General features: G+C 35.1%; 1 protein-coding gene across 11 annotated transcripts in view; it reads left to right on the top strand.

Moving 5' to 3' along the window:
• MYO9A (myosin IXA) overlaps window positions 1–18,977 on the top strand; it is a 262,701-nt gene that overhangs the window by 105,661 nt on the left and 138,063 nt on the right. For all 11 annotated transcript variants that reach the window (XM_057723187.1, XM_057723183.1, XM_057723186.1 and 8 more), the window contains 3 exons: window positions 169–290; window positions 5,721–5,862; window positions 12,167–12,362. In XM_057723187.1, the coding sequence (XP_057579170.1) occupies window positions 169–290; window positions 5,721–5,862; window positions 12,167–12,362 (460 nt within the window). The remainder of the gene's footprint in view (window positions 1–168; window positions 291–5,720; window positions 5,863–12,166; window positions 12,363–18,977) is intronic.

The raw sequence follows: 18,977 nt of genomic DNA, 5'->3' as shown, positions 1-18,977 counted from the left end.
AGATTTTATACAACTGAAATTGTACATTCTTCCATTGTGTGGAGTAATGACTTAGAAGAGAAAAGCTTAAGCTATTCTTTTAATCCTGGTAAAAGCTTTTTAGTCCTTATTCTCACATACCTGTTATTTTCTGCAAGATGAATAAATTGTTAATTTGTTATTTCCTAGGAGGAGTATAGAGCTGAAGGTATCAGCTGGCACAATATCGATTATATTGATAATACCTGTTGCATAAATCTTATTAGCAAGAAACCAACAGGCCTGCTCCATCTTTTGGATGAAGAAAGCAAGTGAGTATGATTCTTTTCAATTTTGTTATTGGCCTTTTGGGCTTTTCACATCTTCTTAAGCCCTAAACTTTCTTCTTAACATTATTAAGTAAAGAGCCAAAGTTTCCCATGTATGCATTTTTTGTGTGTTTGTGTGTTTTTGTTTTTTTTGGCACATGGGCTTAGTTGCTCCGCGGCATGTGGGATCTTCCTGGAGCAGGGATCGAACTCATGTCCTCTGCATTGGCAGGCAGATTCCCAACCACTGTGCCACCTAGGAAGCCCTGTTTGTGTGTTTTTAAAGAAAATTGGATGGACTTCACTGTTGAACTCATTTTTTCCTTGAGTTTTTCCAGATTTCTTCTACAGAGTCACTTTGATATTACATTTGTTGGTATATATTTATTTTTTGTTTTTGTTTTGTGTTCCTCTCTTCTTGAATTAAGTTTGTGTTTGTGTGTGTGTGTGTGTGTGTGTGTGTGTGTGTGTATGCATGTGTATGTGTTTTAAGAATGGATTCAAAAAAAAAAGAATGGGTTCATTTTTTATTTTTAATTCATTTTTATTGGAGTGTAGTTGTCAACTATACTCCAATAAAAATGAATTTTAAAAAGTTTTATAAGATGTGTTTGTAGGTTTTCAGTTTAGCAGAGAATAGAATAATAGATTCATGATATCTGCCATGGCTGTGGAGGTTTTAAGTGGCAACATATGCTAGATATTTGCCATCTCTTGATAACACTGTTCAATATACTAAACTTATATATATGCTTCAGAACTAAAGCTTCATATAGCATCCTCCAGAGAGTTCTCAGTGCTCTATAAGTATTATTTATAGTTTAATTATCCTAAGAGATGGCAGATCTAGAATTAGAGAAACCAAAGTGGTGGTGTGTTGGTTTTCTATTTAGTAAAATATTTAGAAATTGAATTAGGTCACCTGATCCCTAGCTTAGTATTATACCCATTAAACTACAATATAAAATATTAAGCATGTACTATCATAGATAGGATGACTATATACCAGGTTTGCATGGGACAATGTAAAGTTTATGCCTGTTGTTCACTTTAGTTATTAAAGGTGCCTACTTTTACTCTCAGAATTTCCTGGTATGTATGGTAAGTTATATGTCACCCTATTAATATGCCATAAACACACAGAATTGCTACATAGAATTACAAGGTAATATGGCAGAATGCAAAATATAATGGAAAGGAGACTGCTAACAGTTACATCTACCCACTCTATCACCAGCCTATCACATTTATTTCCATTAATGTAAATGAATTAAAATGCAGCTAACACAAAAAGTATTTTAATTTTATGTCCAGAGTTGTAAAAGTTTCTTGTATTGCTCTGTATGTCCTGAAACATATTGTCTCTTATAAAGTTGTAAGGTTATTGGTTCTTGACTCAGCCTGCATACCTGACTTCTAGTGTATTTTATTTTGGAAAGCTTTTGTATTTAGTGTTGAGATCCATAGGATTAGATATTGAAATGATAAGCAGTTCTTTTTGTTTGAGCTCTTTTATGGTAAAAGAAGAACAAGAAAGTTTAAGCAATCGAGAAGAAGATCATATATATAGTAAATGATAGACTTGAGATTCAAATGCTCCAGGTATTTCTGACTAAGCTTTAGTTTTTCCTTTTACTTGAGCTTTTGTTTCCCTTTTTTATTGAGGTAGCATTGGTTTATAACATTATATAAGTTTCATGTTTACAACATTATATTTCTACTTCTGTATACCCTACAGTGTGCTCACCACCAAAAATTTATTTTCTCTCTGTTGCCATACAGTTGATCCCTTTTACCAATTTTGCCCTCCCCGCTGCCCCGTCCGCGCTGGTATATAAAAAACGAGTAAGCAAACAAAAACAAAATAAGTGAATAAACCAAACAAAAACAAACATGTAGATACAGAGAGCAGAGTAATAAGCTTTTGCTTTGAAGTATTATCCTGTATTGCTTCACCATAATACTTAGGCTGTAGAGTCAGCAGTTCAGGGTTGTATTCCAACTCTATTAACTACCCTTGGCAAATGGCTTAATATCTTTGGCCCTCAGTTTTCTTGCATGCAAAAAGGAAGTGATGATGAGAAATTATAATGCCGTCTGCTGTATATCTTATGGGGGTTGTAAGCAGCAAATGAGCTAGTGGATATATAATTAAAACATGAATAGAGCAAAGGGGTTTTGTCTGGTCTGTTATTCTTTAAGCAGAATTTCATTGAGTGCACATCTTATTTATACAAAGACCATCTTTACCCAGTCAGTTACTACCTCACGTAAATGTAAATACTACCCAGTGAAGAGAATATCACCTCTTTGCTGTTACCCAAAAGCTTCTTGGGTTAAGCCAAGTGGCCAGAGATTACAGGGAGACAGACTTTGGCTCAGTTTAAGGAAGAACTTTCTAATCATTAGAGCTGATTAGCAGCTGCTTCATAAAGTAGTAAAATTTCCCCTTATAGTAATTATTTTGCATCATATGTTAGGGTATTATTGTAGGTAGGAGATTGGACTGAGTAACCTGTTAATTGTCGCTTCAGTTATGCTTCTATATTAGTTCTTCAAAAAAAAATTTAGTAAACCATAGTATTATTTTCCTTTTGTTATGTCAGTCCTATTATAACCTCCCCTTGTAAATGGACCACCTTTGTCACTGTGCTTTAACATTCCAGAAGATGCAAAGGCATGAAATATTTTCCCTTTGTCATATACCTATAAAGAGGGGTTGAAAATAAATTAGTCTCATTTAGAAAGAGCTGTTTTGGGAATCACTTTGAGTATTTTTCCTCTAAAGATATTTTGTTCTATAGGGAATATGTTACATGAAGTATATCCTTAGTGGTGTTCCTGCTTCATTCAGTGTGTTCATAGTGCTTTAGGCGCATGGGTTGGAAGTTAGAAGTCTTATTTAATCTTGTCTTTGCTGTCTACTGGCTGTTCAAATTTTATAGACTAGATTATAAAGGATGCAGTGTGGAATTTAGAAAGGAGGAATGGTGTAAGCAAAGTTAGGAGTGTTATCAGTCTTGTGGTCTTCTGACAGCAGCACTGGCAGCACCTTGAAGGTTGTTGTAAGTACAGAATCTCATACTTCCACCCCAGATTTCTTTTTCTTTCTTTCTTTTTTTTGGCTATGCGGCATGTGGGATCTTAGTTCCCCAACCAGGGATTGAACCCGTGCCCCCTGCTCTGGAAGTGCAGAGTATTAGCCACTGGACTGCCAGGGAAGTCCTACACCCCAGATTTCTTGAATCAGAATCTGCATTTTAACAAACTGAAGTTACCATCAGAGCATTCATTTAGGACAGCATTTTATCAGTCTTGCCTGTTGATAAGAATTACCTGGGGAAACTTGTAAAAAAGTACTGGTATGTCACCGGCCTAGCATCAATCACAGGAGATGGGGTCCAGGCATTGGTATTTTTGAAAGCCCCAGAGATACTTCTTATATGCAAAGAAACACTAATCTAAGGCTGCCCTTGCAGGTAGCCTTTGGGGAACACTAGATGAAGAGCTTTGAAATGTACAATAATGTCTGCTCTGCCTCTGTGCCAAGCAGCCCTTTTGCTTGATAATGTAGGATGTATCCACAAATGTTTGTTGAATGCAGGACATGTGGGGAGCTTTTCTTTCCATCTTTCCTTGTTTGGAATAAAAATTGTTCTCATTTCTGTCCTCCTTCCTTTCAAAATTTCTTTTCTCCATTTAAAAGTAAGAGAAAAACAAATCACAAGCTTTCTGATTACTCAGAGGATTAGAAGGTAAATAAACCTTTGCCTAGGGACAATGAGGTGAGCATCCTTCTTGAAAAGAAGCATTCTGTGCAGTAGTGAGGGGTAAGTTTGTGGAGTTTGGGTTGGTCTAGGCTTAGGAGCTTGGATTTCAATTTTCCAGAGTAGGGGAGGTACACGATTAAACCACTGTTGTAGAAAAATTTATTTTGATAGTTCTGTTTGGTGACATGAAGTAAGGTAAAATTAAAATCAGTGAGGCTACTGTGGAGGCTGATTGAAATTGTTTAAGAATTGTAATCCATTCTAGAATGGTTTTAGAGTTCTGGGAAGGAGAGGGAAGAGCCTAGATAGTGGAGGTGTTTGAGGAAGGGGTAGTATTTGAATGTAAAAGCAGGCCTAGTTGACTAGGAAAATGGCAGTGTTGGCAACATAAAGAAGTAGGTAACATTTATACCATCCCAATAGGATGTCAACTACTATTAGGTGTTTTTACTAGTGTTTAATTCTACTAGCACTGTGATACCTCATTTTACTCATTTCATGGATTAACAAACCAGTTCTTAAAGAAGGTTGTACCTAGCTTGCCCAAGGTCACAGACAGAATTGGAAATTTAAGCAATGACCATTTGACATCAAAGATCATTCTCCTTCCTGATTTCAATACATACTATGTAATTAACCATTTTTGTTATAATTTTGGAATCATCTTTACACATTAGATATCATATTCAGCATCTTTACAGTCTCGTCATATTATTTTTCATTATTTCAGCTACTGTTAAATGAAACTATTCTCTGAAAGATACTTGCCCTCTCCTTTTTATTGTCAGTGATTATTTTCTCTATTTGAAACTCCTACCCAACTTTTAACATCTAGCTCATAATTGCCTCCTGTAGTCTCTGTGAACCTTTCCATTGTTCCCAACCAGTAGTGATTTTTTTCTCTCCTGAAGTTTGATATGCCTGTACTACTATTATATAGTTACTTCCTAATAAATATTATTTGAATGATTTCCGGATATGAAATGCTCATCAGTGAGTATAAACCCATTGATATATATTTGAAATAATAATAGATATAATATAAAAATATGCAGTAACTGGTGTAGGTAAGAAAATTACTACTTAATTCATACATGAAGAAAAAACAAAAAATGACAGTGATTTAAAGGACCTGTCCGAATTGAGAGATCATTCCCTTATTGCAAGTTCTTGACCCCAAAGAACATATGATTTTGTTTTTATTATCCTTTGGGTTTTATGGTAGTGCAGCACACTGCGACCTAAGATTAAACAGCCAAAGACCTGAGTTAATTTCTCACTTCTGCTACTTGCAGAGCGTGAGTTAGGCAAATCACAACTTTTGAGCTCTCATGTACAAAATAGGAATACCAATTCTTGTTTTACTCTTTTTTCAGCTTGTTATGAAAATTTATCTAAATGAAAACTCTCTGTAATTTGCTAAATGTGTTGGAAATATAATTAAAATGTATTTTAAAAAATACTGTATTAACTGCTGCATCTTTCTTTAGTGTTTTTGTTTTTATTTATTTTATTTTATTTTATTTTTTTGTATTTTTTTTTAAATTTTATTTATTTATTTTTTTGGGGGGGGGGTACACCAAGTTCAATCAACTGTTTTTATACACATATCCCCGTATTCCCTCCCTTCCTTGACTCCCCTTTGTTTTTATTTTTAATTCAGCTTTCCACAGGCTACAAATCAAACACTGCTGGACAAATTTAAGCATCAGCATGAAGAGAATTCTTACATTGAATTTCCAGCTGTGATGGAGCCTGCTTTCATCATAAAGCATTATGCCGGGAAAGTAAAATATGGGGTAAAGGTCAGTAAATTTCTCATTGAATATGCCTTTAGGGCAGAGGAGTGTTCTTAACTACATCAGCATCCCTGTCACACTACCCCCTTTACAGCTGGTCAGTAACAGTGGGAGACATTTTATAAGGATACTACTAAAATTCATACTCTACTTTGCAGTATTCTGCTGTCACTAGGAGATGGTTTTGTTTGTTTCCTCCTGCAGCTAAAACTGATGTCAGTCCATTCTATATGTAATAGCCTATTTATTTATATTCTGTTTTTTTTTTAAATTTTTTTAAATTTGATTTTTATTTTATATCGGGGTATAGTTGATTTACAGTGTTGTGTTAGTTTCAGGTGTACAGCAGGTGTACAGGTATACAGCAAAGTGTTTTACCTATACATGCACATATCCATTCTTCTTCAGGTTCTTTTTCCATATAGGTCATTCCAGAATTGTAATAGCCTTTTTAGATCTGAAAGAATAGATACCATCAGTAAGTCTTAAACCCACTAGTTTATCTACGTAGTTGGTTGAGTTTTTCTCTTCTGTACATCCATGAGGCCTGACAGGCTGTGTCTTCATGTACCACTGGGTATTTGTGAGCTTGTACTCCTAATGAGTATGTTGAAACTCTTATCTCCCATGGAAGGGACTCTTCATAATTGTGCCCATTCCTTGTTTGTAATTGATGAGCCCATTAACCTTCAACCACTTGATGTTTAAGCCTGCCATTTAAGACAGTTTAGACATTTAAGACAGTAAGGCACTGACGATATGGAGAATGGTGGAGCAATGTGTTTTCTCCTGGATCCTGAGGTGAGAGTCAGAATTAAGATCACTCATTCATTCATCACTGATTCATTTACTCAGGAAGTATTGATATCTACTAAGCACAGAACACATGCCAGACCCTGTGCCTTGTGTTTAGAATGATCTAGTGATAAATTAGCAGACATGTTTCTGGCTTTATATATACATATACACACATATATACATATACGCATGTGTGTGTGTTTAATATAGAGAAGTGGGGCTGTGTGTATAAATAAACAAATGGGTTCTGTGAGAGAAAGTAGTGAAACAGTGGATTTTGAATTTGTAGATCTATGAACACCTCTTTGAGAAACTCAGAATTTAAGAGATGACCTGAAGTAAATGTTACCTTGGTGAGGGGTTGGGTTGATGAATGGTATAGGCCACGAGATAGGACAATTTAATACATTAAAATAATTGAAAACAGGTCAGTGTTACTAGATTATAGTGATCAAAGAAAATAGTGGCATGAAATGAATTCAGAGAATGGACAGCAAGTTAATTCTTCAGGGCTTCTAGACCAAGTTAAAGGAGTTTTGTTTTTGTTGAAACTATTATGAGATGAGAAGCCATGAAAAGATTTTAAGCAGAAGATATGATATGTGTTTTTAAAAGATTGATTTCTCGGAGGAGAAGGAATAGCAGAGGGAGAGGTTGGGAGCTGGGAGATCAATTAGGTAGCTTTTTAAAATAGTTGAGGTGAAATGTTAAGGTAAACTGGACCACGGAGTTGGCAGTAGAGATGGAGGAGATCTAGATGATTATGAGATATTTTTTGGAGGTACAGTCAGTAAACCTTATTGTTGGATTCCAGGTAAGTGACTTCTGACTGTAGCTGATGGGTGAATTTGAGGTGCTATTTCCTGAGATGGAAAAAATGGGAAGGAACATATTTTAGAACAAACATTAAGAATAACAGAGTAGAACAGTGGTTACTAGGGAGTAGGGGAATTGAGGAGATAGATGCTGGCAAAGGATACAAACCTGCAGTTAAGTTCTGGAGATCTAATGTGTAACATTGTAATTAAAGTAAACATTGTATTTATAGTTAGCATTCTGATTATAGCATTGTCTTCAAAGTTTTTAAGAGACCAGACCTTAAGTGTTCTTACCACACAGAGAAATGATGATTATATGACATAATAGAGGTGTTTGCTAACTCCAAAGTGGTAATCAAATTGCAGTATATAAATATCAAATCAATGTTTTGTACACCTTAAACAATGTTATGTGTCAGTTATATCTCAATTTAAAAATATAAAATGAAAGCAAAAAAAACTCAAACTATACAATCATATAGCGAGGCGCATAAGGTGCAGAAATCTGAAGTGTACAGATTTTTTTCATGCCCCTTCCTAGCTCATTCTTCCTCGCCCAGAGGTAAACACTGCCCTAATTTTTTTAAAATTAATTAATTTATTGGCTGCATTGAGTCTTTGTTCCTGCATACAGGTTTTCTCTAGTTGTGGCGAGTGGAGGCTTCTCTTTGTTATGGTGCACAGGCTTCTCATTGTGGTGGCTTCTCTTGTTGAAGAGCATGGGCTCTAGGTGCACGGGCTTCAGCAGCTGTGCATGGGCTTCAGTAGTTGTTGTGCTTGGGCTTAGTTGCTCCGTGGCATGTGGGAACATCCTGGACCAGGGATCAAACCCATGTGCCCTGCACTGGCAGGTGGATTCTTAACCACTGCGCCACCGGGGAAGTCCCTACCCTAATTTTTTTATCCTTAGTTTTTTTTACTTGTTATTAAATTTCAGATAAATGGAATCATATAATATATGCAATTGTGTCTGTGATTATTCATTCATACTATCAGATAGGTTGAAAGGAAATAAAAGGATGGGAAAAAGACACACCAGGCAAACCTTAACTAAAAGAAAGCTGGTATAATTACATTATTTTCAGACAAGGTAGACTTTAAGACAAGAATTATTATTAGAGATAAAGGAGCACATTTCATAACAATAAAAGGGGCCAGTTTGGCTAGTTCAACAGGAGACATATCAAAAGTTGTACGTACCTAATGACTTCCATTCAGTGTATATAAGCCAAAAGGGGAGCAAAAGTAGAACTAGACAAGTTAACCATCAACGTTGTAGATTTTAATATATATGTCTCAGTAACAGAATATGCAGACAAAAATCAATAAAACAAAAATTGAACAGCACTACTTAACAACTGACCTCATTGGCATATCATAAGGATAACTAGATATTTTTTGGGTGTTTAGAAATTAAGTAAAATTCTTCTATATAATGCCTGAGTTAAAAAAGAAATCGCAATTAAAATGATATTTTAAACTGAACATTAATGAAGAGAAAACATCTCAAAATTTGTAGGATGCATTTAAAGCAATGATTTATAACTTTAAAAAAAGCATATGTTAGAAAGGAAGACTAGTTGAAAATACACTAAGGAAAGAACAACAAATTAACCCCCCCAGAATTAGAAGAAAGAAATAATAAAGGGAAGACCAGAATTCAGTGCAATAGAATGCAGACATACAGTATAGAAATTAACAAAGCCAAAAGTTAGTTCCTTGAAAAGATAACAGAAAATAATACAGTTGACCCTTGAACAACACAGGTTTGAACTGTGGGGGTCCACTTATACACAAGTGTTTTTCGATAAATAGGTATTGTAGTGCTACATGATCCATGATCGGTTGACTCCATGGATACAGCACTGTAGTTACTATAAAGGGCTGACTATAAAGTTAAACGGAGATTTTCAACTGCGTGGGTGGGTTGGCATCCCTAACCCCCATGTTGTTCAAGGGTAAACTGTGTAAGTAAAAGGTAATAGAAAATAACTAATGAAAGAAAAAAAGAGATTCACGGATTACAGATAGCAGAAATGAATAAGGGGATTTAACTACATACTCTACAGATGTTAGAGATATGAACGTATTTTGCCAATAAGTTTGGCAGCATAGATAAAATGGAAAATTCCATGAAAAACACACTACCAAAATTGACACCAGAAAATATAGGAAAACCTAAATACCCTATGTCTGTTAAGTAATTTGAATCAGTAGTTTAAAACTTTCCACAAAGGAAATTCCAGGCCCACATGGTTTCACTGGTGAATGCGTTCAAACATGTAAGCAATACTAGTGTTACGTATTTTCTTTCAAGTTTGAGATACATTTAAGATGTATAAATGGATCTCTGACATAACAAGAAATATTTGAGCTGGAAATGTAGATTTGGGCTTCATCATTTAGATAGTGTTTCAAGCCATAATTGTGGTCGAGATCAGCTGATGTAAGATGATTGAGTGAAAAATACAGGAGTGCACAAGATGAAACCCTAAGAATTTTCAATACAGAACCAACAGTGGGGACTGAGAACAGACTGCACAAGAGGTAAGTAGTAAATCATGAAGTGCATTGTTACAGAAACCAATAGAAGAGAGTTTCAAGGATGATGTGATGAATTTATGAAATGTGCTTAGAAATCTAGAAATATAAAGACAGAAAAGACCATTACACTTGGAAAAGGAAGGTCTCTGTCAACATTTGACATCATCATGGAAAAGAAATCTAAAATTTTAGGTTTTACGGTGTAGTTATTAATAGGACAGGATGATATTTGGAATAGGGCAGACTGATGTTTTAGTTCCTGTTATAGGCACTTATGTTTGACCTCTGATGAACTTCTTTACCTCTCTGTTTACTTATCAGTAAAGTGTGGTTTATAATTGATTCTACTTTATCGGGTAATTGTTAGTGCTTAACTTAGTGCCTGACATTTGTCTGCCCTCAGTAGGTATTTGCTACTGCTGGTGATTTGATTTGAAAATTCTTACTCAGTTTTACTAACTTTTATAATATATACTTTTGCTCAAAGGGTACTTAGGGACAAACTAAGCACCAAGACTTTCGGCTTGTTACCCATTTTTCCCTGTTCTCAGGAGAACCAAGAATTACTAGGAAAGGAAAGCCCCAAAGATAATAGGATGAGTCCAAGCTGCCTTCTGGACATGAGGATAGATGATGTCATATTACATATGATCCTCATAGAATTCTGAGTTAGAGCTGTTCTGCGAAGCTGCACTGACATGGAATGATTTACTCACCAAGTTTTAATCCTTCCAAATGCCTAGACTATATGTATCAATCTGGGACCTTATTCCAGGAGTGTAAGATTCTTGCACTCCCTGTCGTTCTGTGGGGTGTTTAAATGCTAACCTCCACTGACAGCTGGTTTTAACTGGTCCTTAGGTGACCTTATCCAGCTTTACAAATCTATATGCTGATGATATGCAAATGTATTTCCTGAAATCTCTGTAAGACTCTAGACACATATATCTATCTGCCTACTTGATGTCTGTATGCAGACATAGTATATACTGGTTATGAGTGGCTGTGTTTAAACCTCTGTTCTTCCAGTTACCGTGTGATAGGGGCCAAGATAGTTAAGCTTTCTGTGACTCACTTTCCTCATCTATAAAATAGGAATAATTATATCTACCTCAAGGAGTTGTTAAGGTGATGAAATGAACTTCAGTGAGACAACACATGTAAAATGTTTAGAAGTGTGTCATACACTTAGAAACCTCTCAGTAAATATCGCTTGATATTATCATTGTTCTCAGCATCTCAAGCTTCACTTGGACAAAACTTATCTCTTGATCATCATTTTCTATCCCTATACCTTCTCTTCCCTTTAGCCTTCTCCACATATGGCACCTCTACCCATTTTGTTGCTCAAACCCAAAGTATTGGTGTTAACTTAATTTCCTCATTCACTCACCATGCGCTAGTCCACCAGCAAGTCCTTTGTCCTTGCCTCTAAAACATATCCCAGATATGATAACCATTTTCCATTTCCACTAGTACCATCAATGTGTCCAAATCACTGTCAGCTCTTATCTGGAATACTGCGATAGGTGGCCTCCCTTTTCCATTCTTTGTACAATTCATTCCCTCTGCAGCAACCAGTGATGTTTATAAAACACCAGTTAGCTCATGTCACTATCCTTCCAGTGGCTTTCCTTTACACTTGAATAAAATCCAAACTCCTGACTCAGGCTTACATAGCCTACATAGCCTATTTGCCTATTCTTTTACCATTCTCACCCTTGCCCAGAATGCTCCAGCCCCTGGTCTTACTGGTTTTCTCCTAACTTGTCCAACTCATTACCACCTGTAGGTAATAGGTGTTCCCTTTGCTTGAAATGCTGTTCTTGGTCTTTTCATTTCTGGCTGCTTTTTGTTATTCAACTCTCTTGTCATTTTATGTGATAGTCCTTTAGAGAGTCTCTCCCTGACTAGTGTTTAACAAGCTGCAATAAGATTGTGGAATGTTCATTCTAATTTAAATGAATTATAGAATTAAATAGTTTTAGGATTGGATGGGACTTTTTAGAGGTTATCTATCTGGTCCATTTAGCTGCCTAGAACAGAAATCACTTCTGTAGCTCTATTCAACCACTGTTCAGATATGTCACCCATTATCTTCTTGGTTTAATAATTTTTTCAGAAATGACACTGGTACTTTTTTCATGTAGGATTTCCGGGAAAAAAATACAGATCATATGCGCCCTGACATTGTAGCTCTTCTGAGAAGTAGCAAGAATGCATTTATCTCTGGGATGATTGGAATTGATCCTGTAGCTGTTTTCCGATGGGCAGTTCTCCGAGCTTTTTTCAGAGCCATGGTTGCTTTCAGGGAAGCTGGGAAAAGACACATTCAGAGAAAAACTGGTAAGCAGTAGACATCAGTATCCTACCATGCTTCTGCCTGTTTTCTTACCATGCCCTAACATCATGTTTCAGATCTAATGAGCTCTGCTGAACTTTATTTGATTAGGTGGATATATGGTGTATGTGTGTGTATATATATGTTCATACATTTTTATTAATAAATACTGATGGGAATAATGAGTGCAAAGCACCTGGTATTTATTAGGCATTCAGACATTGGTATGATTTTTAAACAAAAATGAAGTTGTTATTTAATTATATAGAATTTAATATTGATACTTTCCTCTGTTTTCTTACGTCATAATTTTTACTATAAATGAAATATAATGTGGAGACAGAAAAATTAAGATGGAAGTAGTAGAGTATAGTGGGATAACCCAGCTTCAGTAATCAGTCACCATCTCTTCTCTCAACTGATTTTGTGACCATTAGCTGTTTTTCTTGGAGTGTTAATACTGCCTTCAATATTATGAGGATAAAATCAAATAATACATGTAAAGTATCTGTTTATGAAGTGCTAATTTTCTTTTCCTCTTATGCTTGACTCAATTAGCTGAATTTTTATTTTAAAAATTAGAAATGGGTAAAGCAGGATACTTTTGTGTGTCTCTTCCTTAAATCATAAAATTTCACATTCTGTGGAAGCGGCATCTCAAAAGCACTTGCTACCTACTTGAAACGACACTTGCTCTAGCCTTAGATAGACCATTGCTTCATAGTCAGGATTTTCTAGTACCTATGTGATTATTTAAAATAATTTTTTCTGCCAAGAAGCTTCAGCAGAAGTGTGGGAGGACACGCTTTATGCTTTCAGTACTCCTAGACTTACTCATATGACTTTTTTGGCATGTGCACTAGCAGTAAAACTTTAAATTCAGCTTTATAGATTTTAAATATTAAAATTTGTGTATTTTAAATGGTTAAAATATTTGAAAGGTTGTATTTCTAAAATAAGTGGCAAAGCTAATTGAATTTCATTTCTGTACTTCAGATTATAATATGTGCAAACTGGCTTTTGTGGATAGAACTCTAGTTTTGGGGGTTTTTTTGTTTTTGTTTTTTTGAAAATAAAAGGAATATCTTAAAACTGCTTTGCCTTTGCCAAAATTATTTCTAAGAGGCTATCTTTGCAAAAAGCTTGAAAAAATTTTAAATTGAGGTATAATGGACATAAAACATTATATTAGTTTCAGGTATATAACATAATGATTCAGTATTAGTGTATACTGCCAAATGGTACCATCCATCACTATACAAAGTTACCCAAATTTTTTTTCTTGTGATGAGAACTTTTACAATTTAATCTCTTGACAACTTTCAAATATGTACCGTACTGCAATATTATTGACTACAGTTACCAGCAAAAAGCTTTAAGGAAAAGTTTTTTCTTTTAAGATCCATTCTTATTTATTACAATGGACTTAATTTTGAAAATTTTGAAAATTGATACATATCCTGCTAAGATGTGGAAACTTCTCTTATATTTACTATTAAATACATTCCTGTCTGTAGAAACTATTCACATTGTATGTTCCTTTGGCATTTAAAATATTGTGAAAGCTGGTTCTATGTATATTAGTATTAATTAGTACAAAGATATGCAGTGTTACCAATGATCAACCACTGAACCTGTATTATCTCTACTTTGATAATTTCTAGATTCTTCTTGTTTTCTAATCTAGTTTTTCTTTATGGCCAGCATAGAGCTTCCATATAAGAAACTCTATTTGAAAACTCCTTTATACTGGGATATAACATGTATACAGAAAAGTGCACAGAACAAAAACATATAGCTCAATGAATTATCACAAAGTGAAAACATCCCTGAAACTACCTTCTAGGTTAAGAAAGAGACTATTACCAACATGCTAGAAGCCCCCTTGTATAAACTTTTAAAATATCACTTTTTACCAAGAAAAAGAAAAGCGATAGTTCATTTGCATTTTGAGGCAGTGACCACAGATTTGTTACAGGGAATATTACAAGGCCAAAGTTTAGCATTTTTCCTCCACCTGTTTTCTGGTGGGTTTAGAATAAAAGGATATTATAAAATTAGAACATTGTAGTATTGCAAAATGAGAACTAACAGAATAACTGTGGAAATGGACTAAGTAGTAGATTCAGAATGTTTATAATGACCATAAGTGGTAGGTAGACATATCAGAGTGAAACAGGAATTGGAAATTATTTAAGCAGAAGTAGAATATATGAAAGGCAGAAGGTAACCAAGTTCGAATGAGAGTAAGAAGAGGTCAAAGATAATATTTCTAATAAGGAAAGAAGATGTAGACTGCAGAAGTGCAGCATATTTTCACTTCCTTTGAGACTATCTTTATAAAAAATTTCAATGGACTGTTAGCTAATTGTCAACAAATACCTCGATGGTGAACCAAAAAAATCCTGGATTTTCTTAAGGAATTTCCTAACATTCTTTTTCTTCATCAAGCCAGCTGAACACAAATGGGAATATAAAATTTAAATCTACTTTTGATTGTTATTTTTTCTTTTTTATAGACTTCCAAATTAGAGGACACAGTGCCATTTTAAGGTCTTTAGATAAAAATTAATTCAATTTATCCTTTTAAAGAATAAATTTGTTATAGTTGTGGTATGTTATAACTGTGGCAGGTTATCAGGAAATCATAAAATGCTCTTAGTAGAGTTATATAAATAAGCAATCTGAGTGAAGCTACATGTTGGCCCTGCTGGGAGGTGGAATTAAAAATTTTTAAATGGTAATGATTTTTCTGGTCAGCAATGAGGTACTGGAGAATAGATATTCCAGTGGTATCATCCACCTTGCCTCTGATTTACTCCTCCTGAATAAGAAGGAGCCTGGACTAAAGAGTACAGGGGAGATCATAACTTGACCATGAATTATGCAATATGCAGATGTGAGTGCAGTGATGCTTATTTGGTTCTTTCGGAGTCAAATAAAAGTATAGCCAAACAGGAATTTTATCCATCTGAAAAGACTAGGCAGAGACAGGGAATTCAGCTGTGGCATTGGCATAAGAGGCAAGAATGAAAATACAAAGTGTCATTCAATTTCTTTATCTACAGGGAGAAAATCAGAAGCCATTTATATAGTGACTGCAGATAGAGAGTTTTAATGGTTCCCACATAACCTGTTCTTCTTCCCCATCCCACACAATGGACTGCATAACTCTAATGTATTCCCATTTGTTCTGCAAATGGGAGGATTCCAGTGACCATCTATTTCCAGAAATGACCAGGTACTAAAACTAATTTAGATGTCACCTAAACAGGGTCTAGGATCTCTATGCGGTACTGTACCCACAATTCTACCCAGTACTTAAGACAATTAAGTGCATTTTTGTTAAGAAACAAAACCCTGACCATTATTTATAAATCACTTCTGTATCAGGCACTATGGTGTGGTGATTAAGAATAAGGGTTTTAGATTGAATGTCAGTGAAACGGTGGAGTAAGAACCTCTGAAAATTCTCTCTTTCATAAAAGCAACAAGAACACTTGCAAAAATTGTCAGAATAACTTCGTTGGGGCTCCATAAATTCATCAAAGGCCTGCTGTAATCTGGGAAGAGAATATAAGCTGAATAATGGTGATGACAGTGCACTTTGTAGTGTTTTAACTTGCACTACTCACCTCCCTCCCTCCCGAGCTCTAGAGTAGCCTTAAAAAGGTATAGTCTGGAAGCGCAGTGGAAATTAGCAGTGTGGCAACCACTGGGGAGAAAAGAAAGGGGTTGGTGCTCCTTCAAAGCCCCATTCCCAGAGAGTTTTCATTATTCAACGTATTTGGTAGTTCCCTGGAAGACCCCACTTACAAGGCTATCCTTTAACCTGACTTGGAGTTTGCCCAGTATGAGTGACCTTTTACCTAGGGGTTTTGTCCAAAACAATCAGAAGCAGTTGTTGAACATTGCAACTCCCTGATGCAGTAGATAACATTTGCGGCAAAAACTAACCAAAACATTTAAAAGGAAAGTCTGGGGAATGAGGTTTCTGTAATGGCTATGAAAAGGTCCCATATATCCATGGGACTCTAGATAGCTCTGCACATGCACAGGACAGTGTATGTGCCCAGGGCTGTGCATATGTTCAGTAAAGACCTGAGGAGATCCTAATTTCTTACTTCAGGATAACCTTCAGATTCTGTGCAAACAGGGTAAGGCAAAGTCGTAAACTGCCTAGCTGAGTGTTGAAGGCATGTACCAACATACACACTCAGTGACCCTTGACAAAAACTGGGAGAATTTCTGGTTTCAGGCATGTAAAGATATCTGCCTCCTATCAATAACTGACCATTAAGCTAACTGAGCAGAGATTTCCTTGGTCACCTGTGACAAACTTTACAAAATTAGCTCAGGAATGTCCTAAACACATAGCAGCAACTATAAGAAACAACAACAGAAAATCTTGGGGAGAAGAGAGAATCTGATTTTCAGAGTTGCCATGTTATATTATTTAAAATGTCTGGTGTCCTGCATAAAATTTTGAGATATGCAAAGAAACAGGAAAATATGACCCATATGTGGGAAAAAAAGGAATCAATAGAAACTATCTCTGGAAAACTCTAGACATTGATATTACTAGACAAAGTCTTTAAACTATTTTAACTATATTTAAAGACTTAAAAGTAACCATATATGAAGAGCAAAAGGAAAGTGTGAGAACAATGTCTCACCAAATGGAGAATATTAATTATATAGATAGATATCTGTATATATAGATTGATACATATCTATCTATCTGTATATATACACACACATACACATCAATTTTGAAGTGAGGAAAAAATGTACAGTAACTGAGATTAGAAATTCAGGAAAGAGTTCAACAGCAGATTTGAACAAGCAGAAGCCAGAATTGGTGAGCATGAAGACAGATCAGTTGAGATGATCTGGCTAAAGAACAGGAAGAATAAAAAATGAAGCAAAATAAACAAAACTTCTAGACCTATGGGATACCATGAAGCACATAAACTTCTGAGAGTCCAGAAGGAAAAGAGGGAAAAAGACAGAAAGAATATTTCAAGAAATAATGGCCAAGACCTCCTCAAATTTGATGAGAAAGTTAATCTACACATCTAAGAAGCTCAACAAACTACAAGGTGGGTGAATTCAAAGAGATTCCAACTTAGATATATCATAATTAAACTGTCTACAGGTAAAGAGAGAATACTGAATGCAGCAAGAGAAAAATGAGTCATGCACAAAGTATCCTCAGTAATATTAACAGTTGATTCATCGTTAGAAACCATTGAGGCTAGAGGACAGCAGCTTGGCATATTCAAAGTGCTGAAAGAAAAAAAAAGACTCTCAATCAAGTATTCTATATTCACTAAAACTATCCTTCAAAATATCGTGAAATTAAGACATTCCCAGATGAACAAATACTGAGTGACCGTTACTAGCTGCCCCACAAGAAATACCAAAGGGAGTTTTGGCTGAAAGGAAAGGACCCTAGACAGAAGCTTGAAAGCACATGAAATAATAAAGATCACTATTAAAGGCAGCTAGAGAGTTAAATATAAAAGATAGTATAAATGTATTTTTTACATTTTGTAACTTTTTTTCTCCAATCTGATTTAAAAGACAACTTTAAAAAGCAATAATTATAAGTCTCTCTTGGAGGGCATGCCATTTTAAAGATGTAATTTGCATGACAATAACAGCAAAAGGGAGGAGGAAGGGAATGAAGCTATATATAGGAGGAAAGTTTTTATATACTGTTGATGTTAAGTAGTTTTTAATCCAGACGAAATTGTTAAGATGCTAATTTTAATTCTCTTGGCACGTGTTAAGAAAATAACTAAAAAATAATATAGTAAAAGAAATTACCAAAATATTAAAATACTATTCTAGAAAACATCTATTCAATACAAAAGCAGAGAGTAGAGTAATGAAAGAATAGAGGAACAAAAATAATATGTCCTAAGGTGTATGTGGAAACTGAATAACACGCTTCTTAATAACCAGTGGGACAAAGAAGAAATCACAGGGGAAATTAGAAAATAGTTTGAAATGAATGGAAGAAAATATATACCCAAATCTTATGGGATACACTAAAACAGTGCTTAAAGGGAAATTTATAGCCTCAAATACCTCTATTAAAAAAGAAAGAATATCTCAAATCAGTAACTTAATGCCCCACCTTAAGATTCTAGGGAAAAAGGGCAAACTAAACCCAAAGCAAGCAGTAGGAAGGACATAATAAAGAGTGGATGAAAGAAATGAAATAGAGAGTAGAAAACAATAAAGAAAACAAATAAAACTAAAAATTTCTTTTTTAAAAAGGTAAATAAAGTCAACAAACCTTGAGGTAGACAGACCAAGAAAAAGAGAGAGGAGACTCAAATTACTAATTTTGGGAAAGGGGGGTGTTGCTACTGAACTGATGGAAATAAAAAGGGTTATACTACTATGAACAGTTGTGTGGCAACAAATTAGAACCTAGTGGAAATGGAAAAAATCCTTAGAAATATGTTAACAGCCTATACTGCCTCCAGAAGAAATAGAAAGTGTGAAGAGGCCTGTCACAAGAAAAGAGATTGAATTAATTATGAAAAAATCTTCCCACAAAGCAAAACCAAGGAACAGTGAATTCACTGATAAATTTTATCAAATAC

The sequence above is a fragment of the Hippopotamus amphibius genome, chromosome 2, assembly GCF_030028045.1.
Source record: "Hippopotamus amphibius kiboko isolate mHipAmp2 chromosome 2, mHipAmp2.hap2, whole genome shotgun sequence".
Classification (NCBI taxonomy): Eukaryota; Metazoa; Chordata; class Mammalia; order Artiodactyla; family Hippopotamidae; genus Hippopotamus; species Hippopotamus amphibius.
This window is presented reverse-complemented; position numbering and strand designations above follow the sequence as displayed.